Source organism: Trichosurus vulpecula, chromosome 9, assembly GCF_011100635.1.
Source record: "Trichosurus vulpecula isolate mTriVul1 chromosome 9, mTriVul1.pri, whole genome shotgun sequence".
NCBI lineage: Eukaryota > Metazoa > Chordata > Mammalia > Diprotodontia > Phalangeridae > Trichosurus > Trichosurus vulpecula.
Genome location: NC_050581.1, coordinates 77,282,732 through 77,304,998, shown reverse-complemented (window position 1 = coordinate 77,304,998; position 22,267 = coordinate 77,282,732). Strand labels below are relative to the sequence as shown.

The 22,267-nt window shown below is 39.9% G+C and overlaps 1 protein-coding gene across 1 annotated transcript in view; it reads left to right on the top strand.

Annotated features, from left to right (window-relative positions):
* LOC118830906 (ATP-binding cassette sub-family A member 3-like) overlaps positions 1-22,267 on the top strand; it is a 117,582-nt gene that overhangs the window by 61,526 nt on the left and 33,789 nt on the right. The window contains exons 9-16 of the mRNA XM_036737988.1: positions 1,634-1,807; positions 9,140-9,321; positions 9,759-9,902; positions 11,825-11,954; positions 19,529-19,683; positions 20,013-20,168; positions 20,620-20,830; positions 21,492-21,642. Coding sequence (XP_036593883.1) covers positions 1,634-1,807; positions 9,140-9,321; positions 9,759-9,902; positions 11,825-11,954; positions 19,529-19,683; positions 20,013-20,168; positions 20,620-20,830; positions 21,492-21,642 — 1,303 coding nt within the window. The remainder of the gene's footprint in view (positions 1-1,633; positions 1,808-9,139; positions 9,322-9,758; positions 9,903-11,824; positions 11,955-19,528; positions 19,684-20,012; positions 20,169-20,619; positions 20,831-21,491; positions 21,643-22,267) is intronic.

Sequence of the window (22,267 nt, the reverse complement as noted above, 5' to 3'; positions counted from 1 at the left end):
GTTGTGCACAGCCACAGATATATGGATTCCGTGAGGACCAACCCTGACATACTGCGCTCTTCTCAGCAACCTAAGGGGCAAGGACAACTCCAGGGGATTCACGATGGAGAATGCTATCTTCATCCAGAGAAAGAACTGTGAAGTTTGAATACAGATCAAGGCACACTACATGCTCACCTTTTTTTGCTTCTCTTTTGTTTTTGTTTTTGGGTTGGTTTTTTTTTTGGTTCTGTTTTTTCTTTCTCATGATTCATTCCATTGGTCAAAATTCTTCTCCACAACTTGACTAGTGCATAAATTAATTCAATGCGAAGTTTAAAAAAAAAAATTTGGTTGGTGAGTTTACCATCCGCATAGGTCTCATGATAACTCCTCTTTTTCCTCCTCATCAGAACAGCTTTTCTTTGTGTTTTCAGAACTTCATCCTTAAAAGCTTCCTAATCCTTTTTCTTAAAGTGCATGTTCATTGAAGATAAATTGATTCAGTTGAGAACAACTTTCTTGTGTTTCTGTCGGTTGTACAGCTGGTCTTTGGTCCTAAGCCTCCAGCTAAAAACCCCTCGTGTCCTGGCTGTTTTTGTATAAAAGAGACCAAGAAGCTGTGTCAGCAGGCCAAGCCTTCCTCCATTTAGCCAAAAATCTGTAGGACAGTTTCAGTACCTTTTAGGGAAAAAACAACAGCAACCTAGCCTAACCTGCCCAGGGTATATAACTAGACCTTTCTAGAAGAATTGTGTTTTCTGTAAATTTAGGTGAAGCTCTCCACCTAAAAAACATTAACATTGCCATTCTTAGGCAGCCCATTTCGTTTTGAGATAACTCTAATTATTAGGAAGTATTTCCTTAAAACAAGCCTAAATTTATTTCTTTTCAGTTCTCACCCATTCTCCTAGTTCTTCCTTTGGTGCCAGGTGAAATACATCGAACCTGTCTTTCAGGTCGCCTTTCAGCTACTTAAAGACAGCTGTTCTGTAGAGTTGAAGGGACAGAAGTCCATTTGTAGGGAATTTATTAAGAAGGGTGTGGTCGAGAAATGAAGACATCGGTCTAGAGCACTCATTCAAGAAATTTGGCAGCAGAATGAAAGATCATATTGGCATAGTATATTCCCTGCTTTAGAGAGGAGAGAAGGAAGAAAACATCTCTAGAAGCAAAGCTTGTGGAATACGAGGAGCACCTAGAGGGGGCTGAGGCAAGAGAGGAGAGGAGAGGAGGAAAGTAAGTAAAGACTGGAGAGGAGAGATTTCCTGTGGGGAATGTGCCATAGAGGGACTGTGATAGGATTGCCAAGTATTGGCCAGGGTACGATGGGAGTTTGCCAATGATTTTCTGGTATGTGAGTAATAATGTGATTATTTTGTCATACTGTGTTTAATTTAATTAGCAGGAGAACATGAGACAACCTTCTTAAACAGAAGTGTTTTGTTCTCTTTTAATGGGCTATCAATTTCCTTGATTGTTGTTTTGAAGAAGACTGACTTCCCCAAAAAGCTCCCCTTTGCTTCTCAAGTGAAGGATTGAATCTCTTCTAAAAACCTTGGTAGATGTGTAGGGCTCTTGTTATTATGAAATATTTGTATTTCTGTTCTTACAACATTGCTTAATCTTTTTCTCGTTCTTTTTCCATTTGCAGCCAATTTGGCAGCTGCCATAGGAGGTTTCCTCTATTTCTTTACATATATTCCTTACTTCTTCATCGGTCCTCGATATAACTGGATGACCCTCAACCAAAAGTTATCTTCCTGTCTCTTCTCCAATGTTGCTATGGCATTGGGGGCCCAGCTCATAGGCAAGTTTGAAGCAAAAGGTGAGTGTTCTCTTTTGTGATCGTTGCCTCTGCTGCTTTGGGTACTGCTTCGACCAGTGGCAGACAATGACAGCATGCAGTTTCCAGTAGGATTAACCTCATTCAGCTACGTTTTATCTGTTGCTTCTTAGGATGAACACATTTAATAATGTATGAGTGACCCATCACATCCGCATCATGGAAAAGTTCCCCTAAGGAGTGCCATTTGAGTGGCCTTCAAGGCCTCCTGCTCTCCAGTATTGCCCTTTGAGGAGGAGGAGGCCCCTAGAAAGAGGTGGCACCATAGAAAGACCTCTGGAGTCATAGGATCTAGACCTAGACCTATCATCTATGACCTCTGGAGTCATAGGAACTCTGACAATTACTTCCTTGTGATCTTGGGCTAATCATTTCACTCTCCTTGGCCTCAGTTTCTATAGAATGAGAAGTTTGGATTAGATGGCTTCTGAGATTACTTCCGCTCTTGATCGAGACATAATCCTGTTTCTACAAACCCAGGTTTTATTCCTGGCTCTGCCATTGTCTACCTCACCATTTGTCAAAGCAAATCACGTCCCCTCTGTCATCTATAAATGAGAGCACTGCACCAATAATTCCTAAGGTCCCTTCAAACACTTTGTTTATAGGTTTTAATCTAATTTATTAATAATAATAATAGCTAACATGAATAAAGCACTGAGAATGGTGCCCAGAACTTTATAATTATTAATCTTATTTGATCCTCATAACAACCCTGGAAGATCCCCACTTTGCAGATGAGGAAACTAAGGTAAACAGAGGTTAAGTGACTTTCTGGGGGTCACACAGTTTGGTGTAAGGGTCTGAGGCAAGTTTCAAACTCAAGTCCTCCTGACTTTAGGCCTGGCACTCTGTGCTCTGTGCCACTTGGCTGCCTAGTTGTATTTATCATACACTTGACTTTAAAAAACAAAACTGATTAAGCATAAGATATTTAATTTACACTCAAAATTAATTTCTGCTTACAACTTTACTGCAGTGGTCATGGAAATTAATTTATATGTTAAAATTAATTTCAATGTACAATATTTTCATAGTAATTCTTTCCTTTGTATTCCCTTCCATTGTTTTTGTCCATGCTTCTCTATATCCATATATTCATTTTTCCCTTTAAATAGTTGTAGACTGTATACATACTGTTCTTCTGGTTCCATTGTCTTCAAGTAACATTACTTTATATAACTTTGCAAATTTCTTTGCATGCCTCATGTTACTCATAACAGTGTGGCATATTTTTATGCAGCCATTTGTGAGCTATTTTTTTAAAGTTCTATCCAGTATTCTGCGGTTGCAAACAATGTTAGTGAGTATGTAAATATAGAGAAGAGGGATAGATACAGACCAACTATCTTTACAGATGAAGTAGCATTTGATTTGAGCTTAAAAGGATAAGTTAGCAATACATTAGGCAGAGAGTACCATCCCAATAGCTGAAACTAACCTGAATAAATGCATGGAGGTGGGGAAGAAACAGGACATATTGGGGGCAGGGGGAATGGGGAGTGGGAAGACAGAGCTCCAGTTTGTATTGTATAGTGAGTTTTGAATGCTGAAAAAAGCAGTTTGAACTTTACTTGGTAGAAGTTAGGGAACTTTTGAAAATTTCTGAGCATAGGAGAAATGTGGCTGTGCATAAGGAAGATTATTCAAGTAGTAGTATGAAGAATATATTAGAGCAGGGCAAGTAGGGCACTATTGTAGAAGTCCAGGTAGATAGTAACTAGGGCCACAAAGGTATCACCTAGGACCTGTCTCAGACCTATGTCCTCTGAAAGCTACCCCAGGTTCAGGACCCATTGTAAGCCAGCTTCAACCCAAGCCACAGCATGTTTCTTTTTCATCCAGCAAACTAGTTAATTCAAAGAAAAATACCTTTAAATAAGCATTATAACAAAAGGAACAAGATTTCCCCCGCCCTCTCAAGGGAACATTTTGCCGTGGCTACCACACTACCAATGAGGAGTACCCACAAGGAATGTGAGTGACTGGTGAACTTGTAGGAAGGTGTATAGCTTGGACAATGCATGTTCCTAAAGCAGCAGCCCTTCTGGAACCCGACTGCCTCCAGCACTGTGGCTTGCTTCTCTCAGAGCCCCTGGGAAACTGTCATCCGGTGATGTCATTGGGCTTCAAGCTGGCAGCTCAGCTGAATGCTCTCTGCTGCCATCTTCTGGTCATTAGCTGTTGTGTGTCCTCTTTAAAACCATCATACCTCCAAGTAGTATTTTTCTCTTTTGTGATTCCAGTCATTCAGTTAGCATTTACTAAGCATCTACTATGTGCCAGTCTTTGTGCTAAGCACTGGGGGTACAAAGAAGGGCCAAACAAGCCAGTCCCTGCTCTGATGGAGCTCACAGTCTAATGATGGGGAGACAACATGCAAACAACTATGTATGAACACGATGTATACCGGATAACTTGGGGGTAATCTCAAAGAACAGGCATTAAAGTTAAGGGAGACTAGGAAGGGCTTCTTGCAGAATATGGGACTTAAGCTGAGACTTGAAGGAAGCCAGGGAAGCCAGCAGGCAGAGATGAGGAGGAAGAGAACACAGGCATGGTGAAAACACTTGGAATTGAGAGGCTGGTATTTCTGGATTGCAGGATAAGTGAAGCAAGAGGAAGGTGCAAGGACTGGAAAGATAGGAAGGGGCCAAGTTATGAAGGGCTTTAAAGCCGAACACAGGATTTCTCATCCTGAAGGTATTAGGAAACCCAACTGGGGTATTAGTAAACCTGGGGGTGGGGGGACGCCACAGATGGTATTAGAGAAAAGTATGGTCATATTTGCGTTTTAGGAAGCTCAGCTGAATGCAGAATGGATTGGAGTATGGAAAGACTCGAGGCAGTGGGACTAATCAGCAGGCTATTAGTCAGGTATGAAGTAATGAGGTCTTGTGCTAGGGTTGTTACAATGTGAAGGAAGAGAAGGGGACATATATGAGAGATGGTACGAAGGTAGAAATTACGAGACCTGACAAATGATTGGATATGATATGGGGGAGTGGGGATGAGAAAGAATGGGGACTAGAGGGTGACACCTGTGTTGACACCCAAGTGACCAGGATGATGGTCATACCCTCACTAGTGATAGGGAAGTTAAGAGGGGCCAGCCAGTTTGGGGAGAAAGATGAACAGTTTGGGATTAGGAAGAAAAGCAAGAAAATGTGGTTTCTTTGAAGCCAAGGGAAGGAGTAGTATCCAGTAAGAACTGGTCAGCAGTGTTCAGTACTCCAGAGAATTCCAGCTCATAAAGACTTTAAAGGAGGCTATTGGATTTAATGACTAGAAGATAGTCTTTTAGAATCATAGAGCCAGAATCCACATGGCAAGGTTTGGAAGAGAGGTAGAGGTGAAGAAGTGAAGGCATCCCGGGCAGGCAACGTTTTCCAAGTCCTTTAACAGGAAGAGGAGAGACATTTGACTACAGCTAGATGAGCTAGAATGGTCAACAGAAAGGTTTTTTAGAAATGGAGGGAAACCTGAATGTGTTGGTAGGCATACGGAAAGGATATAGGCAGTTGAGAGGGAGAGTCTAAAGATAACACATTTGAATGAGAATCTGTCAGTCAGTGAACATGTGACATATTAACCATGCTGGGTGCTGGAGACAGAAATATGAAGAACGATACAGCCCCTATTCACAGTGACCTTACATTCTGATAGAGGGGATAGCTGGTACATATGAAAATATATACAGAATAAATGTAAAATTAATAAATATGAGAGGGAGAGCACTAGCAGTTGGAGGATCAGAAAGGCCACCTAAAAATGAGTAGATGAAATAAAGACAAGAAACACCTTCTTAGAGACCTGTTATCAACTCCATTGATTTCCAAGCCTGACCTTAAGTTAGGAGAAGAGCCTAATGAACAATGAAATTAAGCTTGGGGGGGGGGGGGAATGCATTAATATAGCTGTACTCACTTGCCATACAGACTGCTCAGGAACCTATCTTCCTTAAAGTGAGACCAATCTATACGGAGGGTCAGCTGATTTAAATATTTTTCATAGCAGACTGACTTCTTTTTTCCATTGCTTAAAAGGAAACCCATGCCGGCAGGTTCTTAGTTAGAAAAAGAGTGGGAGTTTAGTGATCCTTAGCTTTGTGTTAATACTTCATTTCCATAAATAACTTGGCCAACTGTCTTTCCTGGTTAAGTGAGACCAGATAATTAAGGATTTTGATGGCAAGGATGTCACTCTCCCAGCATCTTGAATAGTATTTTATATGTAGTAGGTGCTTAATAAATGTTCACTGAATCCAGTTGAAGAAGGGGTAACAAAGAACTTTATCTTCTGCTGGGGTGAATGGAACAATTTTTGAGGTATGGTTATTCACCCTGGAATTGAGAAAAAGTTTGTGATGACAGCAGTTGGTGCTTTGATTGACCTGAACCAGGCAGAAAGTGACTGATCTTCATTCAGTCAACAGACTTTTATTAAGCACCTACTGTATGCCAGGCACTGTATTTGAAAGGTTTACTCTGAAGTTTGAGCCTTAGGTTGCCTTGGATCTAGGATGAGTCTAGGATGGCCAGTTCTGATTGTCTTTGAATAAAGGGGATAACAATATCATTTTCTTTTTGGGGGGAGGGGGGAAGGCAAGGCAATTGGGGTCAAGTGATTTGCCCAAGATCACACAGCTAGTAAGTGTGTCAGGTATCCGAGGCTGGATTTGACCTCAGGTCCTCCTGACTCCAGGGCCGGTGCTGTACTCACTGCGCCACCTAGCTGCCCTGGCAATATCACTTTCAGTTTTTAGGGCAATTATAGTAAATGTATATAAAATAGCCAATAATAATAACTAATACTTATGTAGTGCTTTAAATATATTATCTCATTTGACCTGTAAATAAAATAAAGAACTCTACATGGACCACTATTCCCAGAGAGAGGGTGTCAGACCCTTCTCATGCTCATTTTGCCTCATTGCTGGAGTTGCAGGGGAAACCCTGTAAAGCCTAGACATGGTTTGTGTACACATTTTCCCCCAAAAGGGTTAACAAAGTCCCCTCAAGAAAAACATTAATTGAACAAAGCATAGATACCAGATACACAACAGCCATTTACTTCCTCTATCACAGAGGAAATGCTTAAATACAAAAGATTCACAGGCACACACCAACAGCTATCTAAAACATAAATCATAGCCCATTGCTTCTACCACATTCTCCCCAAAAGGCAACAACAGAACTGCTGAACCTTCAGTCCTCATAGTCCAAACAGCAATTCTGCATCTGGACTTCCAGCCAAGCCAGGAAGTGGTTAGGGCTTTAACCCTTCGACTACAAATTTCTCTTGCCAGTGGCCTTTCTCTCATCTGAAATGTTTTGCACCTGATCAATTTTTTTAAAAACATTAAATGTATGTGCTGTGTACATTAGGACAGGGTACATTTGGACAATTTGTCACCTGAATCTTTCTTTGAGGAATTGTACACTTCGAGGACTACAGTTAAACAGTTCCTAGTTATAGTTTCCAAAGTTACCTCCTCGTGGCTATTGTGCATTGTAGATCAAATGAATAAAGGACTCTTTAATATGCTTTCTCTTCTTTTTCAGTTTTTTTGAAATCAGCACACTAGTTTTCGATTTTTGTTTTGCTCACTTCACATTATGATTCTCTGCTATTAGGAATCATAGCATACTATAGTGCGAGTCGGGAGATTCATGCATGCACACTTGATTGCAAGTGTAAATTCCATACAATTCATAGCATACTTGTCAAACTATGACATCCATGGCAAACCCTTTGTGAACCACTGCAGTACTGGTTACTCGTAGTTTATTGTTATGTCCCTGCCTCTCCATCTAATAGGCTATTGTATTTATAATGTGTTTATAATAATTTATAATTTATTTAAAATGCATTGTCATTTCCACATAAATCATTTGTAAATAAGAATTAATCTAATGTATTTCTTTTTCAATTCTGTCTTGGATTTTCTTAAAGTTGGCACAGTTGTAGTCCTCAAGGTATACATTCACCATAGGTAGTTGAGCACTGTATATCCAGAGATTAGTTCTAATATACCATGAAAAATTCTATTGGATTCATCATAAAGAACACCCAAGTAGCAATTTCATATTGTACTCAAGGGTAGTAAAAGCAGACAGAGAAAGCAGAAGAAACTCTTGAAGAATTCCCTGAAACACATTTTGACCAAGCATTAATCTTTAATACCATATCCAAAAAGGGACTATACACACACATACTGTAAAATTAAATGTAAAGGTAATATTGTCATTTAGTGGGTTTGGGTTGGTCCTGAAATTTTCAAAGCAAACTCAACTTAAAGACTAAAGAAACTTTAGTTGTAAAATGTAAATCCATGTTATCAATAGCCATATGAAAAAACTCTCTAAAATCACTAATAATTAGAGGAATTTAAATTAAAAGAACTCTTGAGGTACTATTTCACTCCCATCAGATTGGGAAAGTTGACAAAAATGGAAAATAAATGAATATTGCTGGAAGGGCTATGGAAAATCGGTTACATTAATGCACCATTGGTGGGTCTGTAAACTGGTCTAGCCATTGTGGAAAGCAATTTGGAACTATTCCTAAAAACTATTAAACTGTGCAAACTCTTTGATCCAGTACCCCAACTGAGCAAAGAACAAGAACCTGTTCCTGCAAAGATATTTGTAGCAGCTCTTTTCATGGTGGCCAAGAATTGGAAACTGAGGGACTACACATCAGAGAATCACTGAACAAGTTATGATTAGGTGAATGTGATAGAATGTTGCTATGCTGTAAGAAATGATGAAGATGGTTTCAGAAAAAACCTAGGAAGACTTAGATAAATTGATGCAGAGTTAAGTAAACAGAACCAGAACAATTTATGCAAAAACAATGATATTAGAAAGACATTTAACCCTAAAAGACAGGAACTCTGATCAACCACAATTCCAGATAGAAAGGTAATAGGCCCAGAGTACAGATGAAAGCATTTTTTTAACATGGCTAGTTTGGGAATATGTTTTGCTTGACTTTACATATTTGTAATGGGTTTTGGTTTTTTTGCTTTTTCAATGGGTGGGGGAGGGGAAATGAGAGGGAGACAACTCAGAACTGAAATATAATACTATAAAATAAAATTGAATTAAAAACAGAAACTAAAGCAAAAAATATTATGGAATACTTTAAGAAGTAAATAATTCACACTAACAGGGTAGATAACAGGCTTACATGTTTTTCAGTCTTATGGCTGTCCTTTATTCTTCATTTTGAGATTAGGAAGCTTCAGGACAACTCTGATCTTGTCTTAGCCTACCAGTAATTCTATTTGTCTTCCCTTTTGTGCTTCAGGAATGGGAATTCAATGGAAATATCTCATGAAATCAGTTAATGTTGATGATGACTTCACTTTTGGGCATGTGCTGATAATGCTGCTATTTGATTCTGCCTTCTATGGCTTGGTGACCTGGTATGTGGAAGCTGTCTTTCCAGGAGAATATGGTATGCCCCAGCCCTGGTATTTTTTCTTGATGGTGAGTTCTGATGTTACTGTTTGATCTTTTGAAGGTAGAGACCACCCCTACCACCTTATTCCTTCCACCTTGGGACACAATTATGGCCATAGAATAATAGGGAGAAGCTATCATTTTCCCTTAACTTCCACTTCATCAGCTACTAAGGGACAGTCTTAAGCAAAGAAACTTGACTCAATTTGATAGCAATCCTTCCTATGCTACCATTTTGGCCGTAATCTTAACTTATCTTAGTCGCTTCATTTTGTCCACTGCTTCTTAACCAATAATAACACTTTTAGTAATGTTTGATATTCTCATGTAGAGAACCAGATTCAAGATTATTTTGCTTCAAAAGATTATATTGTTCCATTGACTGAAGCTTTTCTGATACCAGTAAAAGTTGTCATTGTCATTAATTGGCCATCTTGGTAATCCGGTTTTGATTTCTTCCTTAGCCTTCCTACTGGTGTGGGAGTCAACGATCTATGATGGGAAAAGAAGAGGAAGAGAGTGATCCTGAGAAAGTTCGAAAAACTGAGTACATTGAGGCTGAACCTGAAGATTTAGTAGCTGGAATAAAGATCAAACACCTATCCAAGGTACTGTGTGACAATTAAGACTGAAAATTTTTACTAATGTATAGTTGAAGGAGCGTGTCTTCAAGGAAATCATTACTGGTTAACCCAATAACCAACATATTCCTTTCTGTTCTCCAGAAATTTAGTAAGTTTTATGTTGACTTATGATGATTTATATAGAATTTTGTCTTTGAGAAGTAAAATTGAGCTTGAGAATCTGCACCTGTGAGTCTCTATGTCAGTTTGCATGTGAGGGGTGATATCTGCCTTCTCAGAAGCTTTCACTTCCTTGTCTCACTTGATGCTAAAACCTGAAAGTACAGTGGATAGATGAGAAGAATTTTGCATTTCATTGTTTGACCTTGATCTCCACTGGGAAGGATTGCAGCATGGTTCTAGAGATACAAAGCCTTGAAGGACAGGGGCATTTGTCAAACAGAATTGATGTTGGCTCTTTCTTATCTGTCAGAGCCCTTAGACTCTTTCTTAATCTTCAGTTTCCTCTTTCCTTGCTAATGTAGGCTTTGTATTAATAGAATTAGGGCATACAGTTTCTTGTACATCCTTATATCTTTAATCTAAGACACTTCCAAATCAGTTGCCTGTAAAACTTTCATACTCTTTTATACTAGGAAGTAAAAACATCTGTCTTCTTGAACCCTCTCTTCTGGGTTTATTGTTACTTAATCATTCAGCATTAAAAGGGACCCCACAGGTTATCTATTCCAACTTGAAGCATGAATGCCCTCTACAGGATCTCAAACAAGTGTAATCCCAGCCTTTTCTTTAAGAACATTAGTGAAGGATATCTCCCTCCTGGGGCAACATAGTGCATTTCTAGACAACTCTAAAATGGCAGAAAGTGTTTCTTCCTGTCAAGTTAAAATCTGCCTCTCTGTAACTTCCACCCAATGGACTGAGTTCCGTCTTGTTGGACCAAGCAGAATAAATCTAATCCTTTGTCCACATAAGAGCCCTTTGGATATTTGAAGACCATAATCAAATCACTTCCTAAGTTTTTTCTTCTCAAAATTAAACATTGAAAGTTCCTTCAGCCAATCCTTTTGAAGTATGGTTTTGAGGCCTCTTATCATCTTGGGCACCTCTGAAAACACTCCAGTTTTTCACTGCCCTTCCTAAAATGTGGCAGTCAAAACTAGACATAATGCTCTAGCTGTGATATGTTCAGGAAAGAATACAATTGGGCTGTCATTTCTGTCAGTCTAAATAAGAGACCTCAGTTAATGCAGTCTGAGAACACATTAAATTTTTGTTTGGGGTGGGAGGAGACTGTCACCTAAAAGTATACCCTTTGAAGAGATCAAAGAACTGTTTAACTGTAGCTTAGCCTGGGCTTTCTGTTTGCTTTTAGATAAGGGAACCATCCCTTTGTCCCTCCCCTCATCTGGAGAGAATATGCCCCTGAGTAGAATTTACTAGTGGTGTATCAGTTTGTGCCCATCCTGTACCCAGGCAGTTGAGTTTTTACCTTGTGTAGGTCTCTTTATTCTTTTTAAGTTTCATCATGGTTCAGCCTATCAGGTTATCTTTAGATCTTAGTTTTGTTATCTGATATGAATTATATCCCTCCAAGTTTAATGTCAGCTTCAGATTTTCTTAGGTGTTCCAACTATATCTTCAGCAAAGACATAAATAAAAATGTTAAACAGATCAGGGCAAAAGAAAGAGACATGTGATATTCCCCTAGACACTATTATCCAGGTTAATATCTCTTGCTGCTCTCTAGGGTTGGTCATTGAACCAGAATTTTATTTATTACAATGCAGAGGTTAATTTTTAAATGAGATAGATGCTGACACAGGGGCGGGGGGAAGTATTGCATTCATGAACGGTAGCTGTTGGTTAATGCTTAACTTATTGTAAAGCCCTTCACAAGTCCTAGAGTTTTATGTAAATTTACTCTTTCTCTACCTTTTCCACAGATGTTTATGGTGAGGAATAAGAGAAAAGAGGCAATAAGAGACCTGACTCTGAATATGTATGAGGGGCAAATCACTGTTCTCCTGGGACATAATGGAGCAGGGAAGACTACCACCTTGTCCATCCTCACAGGTCAGGATCAGCCCAGCTGAGGGGCAAAGGGAATAATGCTGGGTAGCCCTTTATGTTTCTAGACTCTAAAGATGTTGGTTAGTGGTAGGCCTTTCCTTTCCTGCCTAGGCAGAGTTGTTTCTATTTCAGTATTTTTCATCGTTATTCATTTAACAAACATTTGTTAAACACATAGGTGTGTACAGACTACTGTGCTTAGGAGCTGGGAGAGATACCAAGTTCAAGTGAGAAAAGATCCCTGTTCTTATGAAGCTTTATTGTAAGATAGGGAGATAAGGCATAAACATAGATAAGTACAATATCATATATAATATTACATGTAAATATTTGTAGAGTCACATTGTTACTGATTTTGGAGTCACGAAAATCAGCTCAAATTCAACATCAGATTTGAAAGCTAAAGATGAAAGACACTTGAACAATCACAGTAGTTTCAACTTGATCTGTGAAATGGGCTGCCAGTGTGGAACAGTAGAAAATGTAAAAAGGCAAAGATGAAAGACTTTGATGGTTAACATTTCCTTAAAAAGTTGAGCCCAAATAAAGTAATTGTCACAAGGAAGAGGCCAAATGAGCCTAGAAATCACTTCAGTCAACAAACATTTGATCTCCATGGAAAGTGGAAAGAGATGATAGCCAAGGGCATCACCAATTTTTAACTCAAATTTGTAAAGCACTATGGAGGATGGTAGAAAATTATAAGCAGTGTCATCTGATAAAACAGAAAAAAAAAGAAGCAAAAACAAGTCTAAAGAAAGCTTGGCATGAAACCAAAATGAACTACATAATTCCAAGTATCTTCATAGAGGAAAATGTCAAGAAAACAAATATATCTTTAATGTAGCAAATTTTTTAATGCTTCTATAATTACCAGTGACAGAGGAACCACCAAAATTGGAAGCTTAACATTTAAAAGGCAGTTAGGAAGACAATGTCAGAAAAAGCAACAGGACGAGGCCAGTTATACAATGAGGAAATCTATGTCGATGGCAGCACAATCTTGACAGCATTGAGAGATTGATTTACAAGATATCTCAGGCAGGAGAAAAAGCCAAAATTACACAAAAAATCAGTACCCCCAAAAAGGGAATCAAGAGAACATCTCTAACTCTGACCCATATGCCTACCTTCTCGTCTTTATAAAATTTTATGAAAATGATTTATATGTATAACAAAGGAATATTTGATTTAAAAAATGAGAAGGGAGCCAACAAATTTTCCTGGACATTTCTCTCTTTTCTCATATCTTCTCATGTCTTATTTCCCATATTTTCTTGGTCACAGTATTGACAGTAGGATTAGGAGATCCCACTGGGTTTGTGTTTTGTTGATAGTAAGCAAACATTTGACACAATAGGTATAAAACATAATTTTAAAGACTGTTCCAAACCAGAATCTCTCAAGCACATGTTAAGATCATACAAGACTTCTCAACAAATGCAACCCCAGAGATAACTCTTCAACAATTGTCTGTTTATCCGTGTTAGGTGAGGCATTAACGAGGGCAGTGGACACTTAGCCAGGGTGTCTGCCACTATTAAAAAGGATGTCTTGTGCAAAGTCCATAGTAAATGACGGACTTCCTCTCAGCCTACAAATGCTCCTGTTTGTGGGTGATATTGTACTAATTACATCCCAACCCCATGACATCGCAAGCTTCTGTAATCAGTTTCACGATTTTTTAAGCATGATCAGTCTAACAGTCGATTCAGAAACAGAAAAATCTTAATTCATGAAAAAATCTACTATCCAGACCATGACATGCAACTGTATATTTATTGTATGTTTATTGAGGTAGTCTGTATATTTGGGATGTTCAATGCAGATGGATCATGAATTGGACCTTGAATTGAATGGGAGATGGATTACATTTAGAGAACAGTGCATTGCTCTGGTTCAAAGACCCAACATAATTGTTCTTCCAGCAGTTGTTTATGATTGTGAATCCTGGAACATCATGATCTCTGAGAAATTAGCGTGGGCAGGTGACCTTGGGGGCAATAAAGAGCTCCCTGCGCGGTACAGATAAGCTAGAGCATATCTCCGAGGATGAGCAGTGCTTGAGAAATTGCATTACCAGGAGACGTGTGTCTCAAGCAAGGGATGACAAATGGATAGCCTTGGTGCTCCATGGGTATCCTGAAAATGTAAAAAGCCTCAGAGGAAGGCCTTTATTGGGCGAATCCTCCATAAATGATCCATGAAAGAACATAGACAAGAACCATAAAGGACAGGAAGGCTTGGCTGGGTTACGGTCCCCACCAGGGGTTGGAGTACCCACATTTATGTGTCACAGATCCATTGAATATTAAATAAATAAAGGAAATTCTAATGCAAACCCTTTTTTTAAGTCAGAAGGGGAAAGAGTAATCAGGGAAAGCTCTGTGGTGGAGGTGGCATTTGAGTTGGGTTTTAAAGGATCAGAAGTTGTTTTGTTTTGGTTTTTCTTTCTCATGGCTCCTCCCATTCGTTCTAATTCTTCTATACAACATGACTAATGTGAAAATATGTTTAATAGGAATATATATGTAGAGCCTTTATCAGATTGCATGCAGTCTCGGGGAGGGGGAGAGGGGAGGGAAGTAGAGAAAATTTAAAACTTGTGGAAGTGAATGTTGAAAACTAAAAATAAATAATTTGTAAAAATAAAAAAAGAAAACTAGAAAGGGTGAGGGAGGCATGTTATGAAGGAAATAAAAGATTTCATACTTGATCCTGAAAAACAAAAGGATAAGTAGGAATTTAACAAGTGCTTTTAGGAAGCAGTGAGATTCCCAGCACGAAAAAAGAGCATGAGCAGCGTCCCAGAGACTGGAAATCATAGAGCTTTATTGGGGAAATTCTAGACTTAAGACGCCATCAGCATCATCTCCTATTCTTTCCTCCATTGCTTCACTCTGAGGATGAGTTGGCCTATATCTCCCTTCCCCCCAACCCATCTTTTCAGCTTCCCCCATTAGAATTTAAGCTGCTTGAGAGCAAGGGTTGTTGTTGTGGTGATTTGCTTCTATTTGTGTTCTCAGTGCCTGGTTCCTGGCACATAGCGAGTGCTTAATAAATACGTGTCACCTCTTTTCTTCCTTTGCCGTCTTGGAGGAAGAGATGGGATTAGTTCTCTTTGCTGAAGCTAGCCCCTTCTGCTTGTGTTCTTGATCCTGTCTCCTCCAGTCCATTCTAGGAGTTTGCCCCACTGATTATGCCTTCCTTCTGTCATCCTCAATTTCTTCCTGTCTGTCAGCTCCTTCTCTGCTACCTACAAACATGCTTAGACTGCCCCCATCTCTAAAAAACAATCTTCACTCAACTTTGCCACTTGCTCAGGGTCTCATCCTATATCTCATTTCCTTTTCGTTGCTAAAATCCTAAGAAACATTATCTAGACTCCATTTTCTCACCACTCCTTGTACCACCCCATTTGCTTTTTAACCACTTGTTATCTAGCTGATGACCGCTACCACTCCTTCCGCCTGAGTAATCTCAGGACTGAAGAAACATTTTTTAGAGAGGTCAGGGAGAATTCTGCAGTGACCTTCATAAAGTGTAGTGTTTTTCTTTACGCCTTGGCCCAAGTAAATGTGGGAGGTAGTGCTATTATTCATCCTGGTTTTATAGTTGAGAAACTGAAACAGATTAAGTGATTTGCCTCAGGGCCACACAGCTGGTAAGTGTCTATGCCCCCAGGCATTTGGAACTCAGGTCTTCCTGATTCTAGACCTGGCAATCTATCTGTTGCCTCATCCAGCTGCCCCTACTAGACTATCCCCAATACAGGAGTTCTTAATTTGAACCTTAAACTTGTTTGTTGTTTTTTAAAAATATTTTAATAATTATATTTCAGTATAATTGGCTTACTTTTTAGTCCTATATTTCTTATTTTACGCATTTAAAAACATTATTCTGAGAAGGGATCCATAGGTTTCTCTGGACTGCCAAAGGGGTCCTTAACACAAGAAAAGTGAAGAAAGCTGGTTTAGAGGGACCCCTCTAGCTGCCCCTCACCAGATGTCTTTAAAGGAAGGCTGAATGACTACTTGCCTAGGATGCTGTTCAAGGAATTCTTGTTTAGGTGTTCTCTGAACTACATGGTCCCTGAGGTCCCTTCCAAGTCTGAAGTTCTGTCCTCTGTGATTTTGATCCTCTACTATCTTCTTGTTCTCTCTCTCTCTCTCACACACACACACACACATACACACTCTATCTCCCCTTAGTCTCTCTGTCTCTCTCTTTCACCCTCCTTCCCTCGCTCTCTCCCCCTCTCTCTGTCTTTTGCTCCCACCCCCTTTCAGCATCCTTCTCTGGATCATTGTCTTTCTTTTGCCTCCTAAACACAGTTGTCCCTCAAGGCTCTGTTCTTGGCCATCTTAACTTTTCTCTCTGTTCTTGTTTGGTGAGATACCTCTTCGAGATCATCTATGTTATGATTAAAGGAGAAGGACTACTGTGTTTGCCAATTAGAAGGCTGTTGGTGACCTTTGAGAGAACAGCTTCAGTAGAGTGGTGGATGGAGGAACCAGGTGGCAGGCATTTGAATAAGGAGTGGTGACTAAGGAGGTAGAAAGCCCTGGTTGTAGGTGACCTTTTCGAGAAGTTTTCAGTAAGGGGCAGGTGACGGATGGGGCTGGGGCATGGGGTTGTAGTGGTAGAAATTAGATAGGCTAGAAGGATTAAGTAGAAGACTTTAAGGATTACAGAGAACAGATCACAGCCATAGGCCAATGGAAGCAGTTGGTGGAGAGAGAGAGATTGAAGAGGCAATGACCGCTAGAGATATGGCTTGTAGGAAATCAGGAAGGAGAGGGAAGTGATATCAAGGGGGCAAAAACCTCTCCTAGATCTGTACCGTGGATCAGAGTGATCAGAAGAAGAAGAAAAGGGCCCAAAAGAGCTATAACAGCTCTTTTTTGTAGCAAAGAACTAGAAACAGAGAGGGGAGGGTATCCATATAGAGTATATGAATGTAATGGAATATTATTATGCCTTAAGAAATTTCAAAAGGGAAGGTTTCACCGAAGCCTGGAAGACTTGTATAAACTGATGCAGAGTAAACCAGAAAAACTTATATAATAATAACAACATTGTAAAGACAAACAACTTTGAAAGACTTAAGAACTCTGATAGACGCTATAACCAATCACAGTTCCAGAGGACCAACAGTAGAGCATGCTGCCCACATCCTGACGAAGGTGATAGACCCAAAAATAAGACAGACATTTCAGACCTGGACAATACAGAAGTTTGTTTTGCTTGACTATTCATATTTGCTACAAGGGTTTTGTTTTTGCTTTCATTTGGTGGCTGACAGGAGAGAGTTTAGGAATAGGATAGCCCACCACAGAAGAAAGAAAAGATGGTTGTTGAAACAGTTTTAAATGCATAAAAGATAACAGAAAGAATCACAGATAAACAGGACAGCTTTGAAAATTACATGTTGAATTTATCATATACTTAGACAAGCTGTACATAACAGATTCTCATTTTCATTTGTAAGTTTTCTGTTTTACTCTTTTGAAATATCCATTTTATTTGGTGTTTTTTCTAACTTCAGAATAAAAGGTGATTGTTTTGTAAAAGCATACAGTATAGGTTTTGCTTTAGAAAAAAGTAAGAAATATCTCCAATGACAAGAAGGAATGAGAAAACAGCTGATGATAGTGAGAAATTTTGAGGAATCAAGTGGGAGACTCAAGGAAATGTTATTAGTCAGCCTCAGTTTCCTTGTGAAGTAGGAGATCAGGTCATCTGCTAGAAGTGATGGGGATTGGGAAGTCAGTTGAGGGAAGGAGGGGATAAGAAAATATTCCCATTACTTTGGAGATATACAGGGAGTCCATAAGAGCAGAATAGGAAGATTATTGGAAAGTAGCATTGGTTCCTGCTGAGGTTATGTACCGTGAATTTAAAGTGGGTCAGATCAGCTTGATTCTATGATTTTTCACCAGTGACACTTAGCTCTGGAGGAGAAGCAGAGAAATTAACTTGATAAGGGTTACCCAGAGATGAGGCTTTGTTGGACGGATGTAGCAGAAGAGAAGGGGAACAGGGGATTCTAGTGTACCAACCAAGTAGCTGACCATGGAGTCAGAGCTTGATGGGGAGTTAAGTAAGACCACATACAGGAAGATGGACTGGGAGAATAGGAATGGTTCAAGGAACCAGAGATGATGATAGTTGTGAAGCTTGGGTTAAGTGTGAGTGAGGAGAGAGCTGTGGTCAGAGAGTGGGATTTCAAAGTTCTTGTCATGAAGCTGTTACTGCTGTGGGTGATGATGAGGAACAAATTATGCTCATGCTGGGCTGGAAAGGCAATTTATTCCTAGAGACAATAAAGACCATTGGAATTCGAAGTGAGGAGTGACATGGTGAGACTTGCATTTTAAGAAAATAATTTTGTCAGCTGTGGAAGAGGATGGATCAGAAAGATTAAGGCAGGAATGGGATAGAGAGAAAAACCCCATCATCCCCATGGTAGCATAATAGTGATTAATTGGTTCATCTTATTTGAAGGTTTTTTTTCCCTAAAATCCTGTTTGATGAATTAACACAATTGCTAAATTTTCTGGGACTGTGATTCCCAAAGTAATATTCAGATATAGCCTGTCTAAGGTAATGAGAGAGATCTCTCTCTTCCAAAGGCCCTTTATCCAGCTAAGTCACTTTGCTTAAAGTCCCCTCACTATGACCAGGGAGTTCCTACCACTAAACCTATGTGAATGTTACTCCTCACCCTTCATAAGCCCAAATTATAAAATGTAACATAAAACCCTTCTCGTTATGTTAGAGTTTTACATTACATTTCATGTTTCTCACATCCTTCAAAACCAACTCAAAACTTCTCTTCTGATGTTGCCTGGTTAATCCCTTCCATTTTTGTCTTTATTCTGCTTTTCTTTAATATTTAACACAATCAGTAAGAAATAACTTTGTACTTGTCAATATGTTACTTTAAAATTTTTTTGACCAATTTTGTGTTATGTCTCCATAAAAATTAGTTATCATTCCTTTAAGTTTTGTTGTGTTTCTCCCAGGCCCTAGTACATTCCTCCTGGAAAATGGGAATTCATCTAGTCTTTGTGAATAAGCCAGAACGGTAGGGTTCAAATCAAGGTCAACAAGCATTTATTAAGCATCCACAGTGTGCCAGGCAGGTTCTGGGGGATACCAAGAAAGGCAAAACAAAGCAAAAAACATAAAAAGCCCTTGCTCTCAAGGAGCTCACAGCCTAAGGCCGGAGACAATATGTAAACAACTATGTTCAGATAATATAGAGACCAGATGAACTGGAGATCATCTTGGAGGGAAGGCAATAGCATTAAAAAAAAAAGTCTCTTGCAAAAGGATTTTAGCCAGGACTTGAAGGACGTTAAGGAAGCCAGGCATGGAGACTAGGAGGGAGAACATTGCAGGCATGAGAGACAGCCAGTGGGAATTCCTGGGGTTGGGAGAGGAGTGTCATGTCAAGCAAGGATCATCAAAGAGGTCAGCCTCACTCACATTAATCTCTGACTGCTGAGAGGGAGTGAATTTAGCTGTCCTGTCACTAAAGCCGTGCTGGGTCATCTTCTGCTTCTCTCTAGGTCTTTTTCCCCCTACAAGTGGTCGGGCATATATCAATGGGTATGAGATCTCACGTGACATAGTTCAGATCCGGAAGAGCCTAGGCTTATGCCCCCAGCATGATGTCCTGTTTGACTACATGACAGTGGCTGAGCACCTTTACTTCTATGCTCAGGTGAGCCTAAAATAAATACTTTTTTTTGCCTTGCTCACATGCTCAAGGTAGTCAACACTTGTACCTTCACAGGGTCCCCAAGAACCATGGAGAGGAGGGAGGAGGTAGAGAGATGGGAGATGGGAGGAAGCGGAGGTTGGGGGGGGGGGGTGGAAGGAAGATATTAAATAGTTAAGTAGCTTACCCATCTTCACATGGCTATCTTTAAGGCAGTATATGAGCCCACATCTCCAGACTCTTAAGTTCAGTGCTCTGTCAACTCTACAATGCTGAGTCAGGCTCTTCCCAGAAAGTCCCAGCCTAAAGTTCTCTTTCACTTGGTCTCGTAGATGAAAGGATTATCTGAGCAAAAATGTCCTGAGGAGGTCAATCATATCTTGAACATTCTTGATCTGGAGAATAAACGCCACTCACTTTCAAAATCACTGAGTGGAGGAATGAAGCGCAAGGTTTCTGTTGGCATCGCACTCATAGGAGGCTCTAAGGTACAGTGTTGAGTGGAACCAGGTCCCCTCTGCTGCCCAGCAGAAATATTAGCTGCTCCGGTGAGCTGGTATGGACCATTCCTCCTAAGAAGACTCTGTTAAGATATGCTCAGTGAGCAATCAGATCATTAGTTAGGTTGGTATAGGGTGGTGATAGTTGTGAGGGGATCTCTAATTGTAGTTTAGTCCTGGGCCTATTGTCCGTCCTTAGACAACTGACCTTGCCCCACTGTCTCATCCTAGAAAAGTGAATGCCTAACAGAAAATGTATCTCATATATCAGCTTCTCTATCTGAGTAAAACTCACTGTACTCCCCTGAATGGACCATTACAGTGGCAAGAACATTTTCACCAACAGGAGAAGAACTTACAGAACAGGACCCCACCTGATTTGGTAAGTGGCACAGTCCCATTTGACTGGTCTTATAACTGTCCCTTTTTGGGTCTGTAGGTAGTGATGCTCGATGAACCGACTTCGGGCATGGACCCAATTTCACGGAGAGCCACCTGGGATCTCCTTCAGCAGCAGAAAAATGACCGTACCATTGTGCTAACCACACACTTTATGGATGAGGCTGACCTTTTGGGGGACCGAATTGCTATTATGGCCAAGGGGGACCTGCAGTGTTGTGGCTCTTCACTTTTCCTCAAGCACAAATATGGTGAGGAGGACAAGGGAGGAAAACTGGGTGTCTCTACTCCTTTTCCTCATTGCTGAGTTAGCATCAAATCTCCAGTGTATATACTTTCTCCAGCATATATACTCCAGTTTAAAATACTTTGTAGGTTCACTTCCTATGTAGTTTCTGAAATTTGATAATGAAAGGCTTTCTTACACTGAACTTCCCACTCTTTGGGCCTAGATCCTTGGCCCTGGGTAGGACATTTGTGAAGGTAAGACATAATTAAGGTCTAATAGAAATCTATCTCAGAGAGTGTGTAAATGTTCCAGAGAATGGATTTCCCCCTGTAGATGCCTTTATTCTCAACTCTAACACTCAGTTCATTAATCTAATGGAATTTCCTTACCTTGTTGGTTGTACAATTTTGGCAACTTTCTAAATTGCAGCTCCTTTATTAAGCCAATCACCCCCAAACTCATTCCCAAACCCTCTTATGAGGAATAGGAGACAAGATTTTCAGTAGCAATACTGAGCCTCTGAGATTAGCTCTTTATGCATGCGACCAAACTGCAGAATGTTCTCTATCCCATCTCCCATGGAGCTAACCCGATGAAACCTAGTTAAGGCCAGGTGCAGCCTAGGGAAGAGAACTAGAAAAACCCATCTGGTTTGATCCAGTATTTTAAATGGCTTCTTTCAGGTGCAGGGTATCATATGATCGTAGTGAAGGAACTTCATTGTAATACAAGTGACATTTCTCGTCTGGTTTATCATCACATACCAAATGCCATTTTGGAGAGCAACGTTGGAGCTGAATTATCGTTTATCCTCCCCAAAGAGAGTGCACACCGGTATGGATGAGTTCTGGACTGAGGTCTTCTATTTGCTCAGCATCTGCAATTGTTTTCTGGATATCTCAGGTTTAGTAGATGAATTCTGATAGGCGAGGGCCTGTGACCTCTTGGTTACTTACATTGCCACCACATGCATAGTATGAATAGTCAGGAAATTCATACCATGAAAAGAATACTTACCAAAACACTGGTAAGCATCGTGCTGTAGAGGGAGACTTTGGATGCTCAGTGTTGTAAGAAGGTAAAGATATCAGATTCCAAAGATAATATCTGAACGTTACTTATATAAAGTTCCAGAAAAGTGGTGGAGTAAGAGGTTACAGAGAGTGCCACTTGACAGTCCACCCTATCTACCCCCATGAATAGCTAAAAATGAAAGGGGAAAAAGATTAAAGAACAACTAAAGAGCAACAAAAGAAAATGGCCTTTTATGTAAGAAAAAGAAAAGGACAAGAAACTAAACAAATAGCAGGAAAAAATCTTCCACACGTGAAATACTGTGGTCTAGGAGATACTGAACATGTTACCAGAAGGGAGAGATTGCCAGTCATCTTCAGGAATGACCCAAAGAGTGGAGTTTGCCTCAACATATAGTAAACCAAATTGGATAATGACTAAGTGA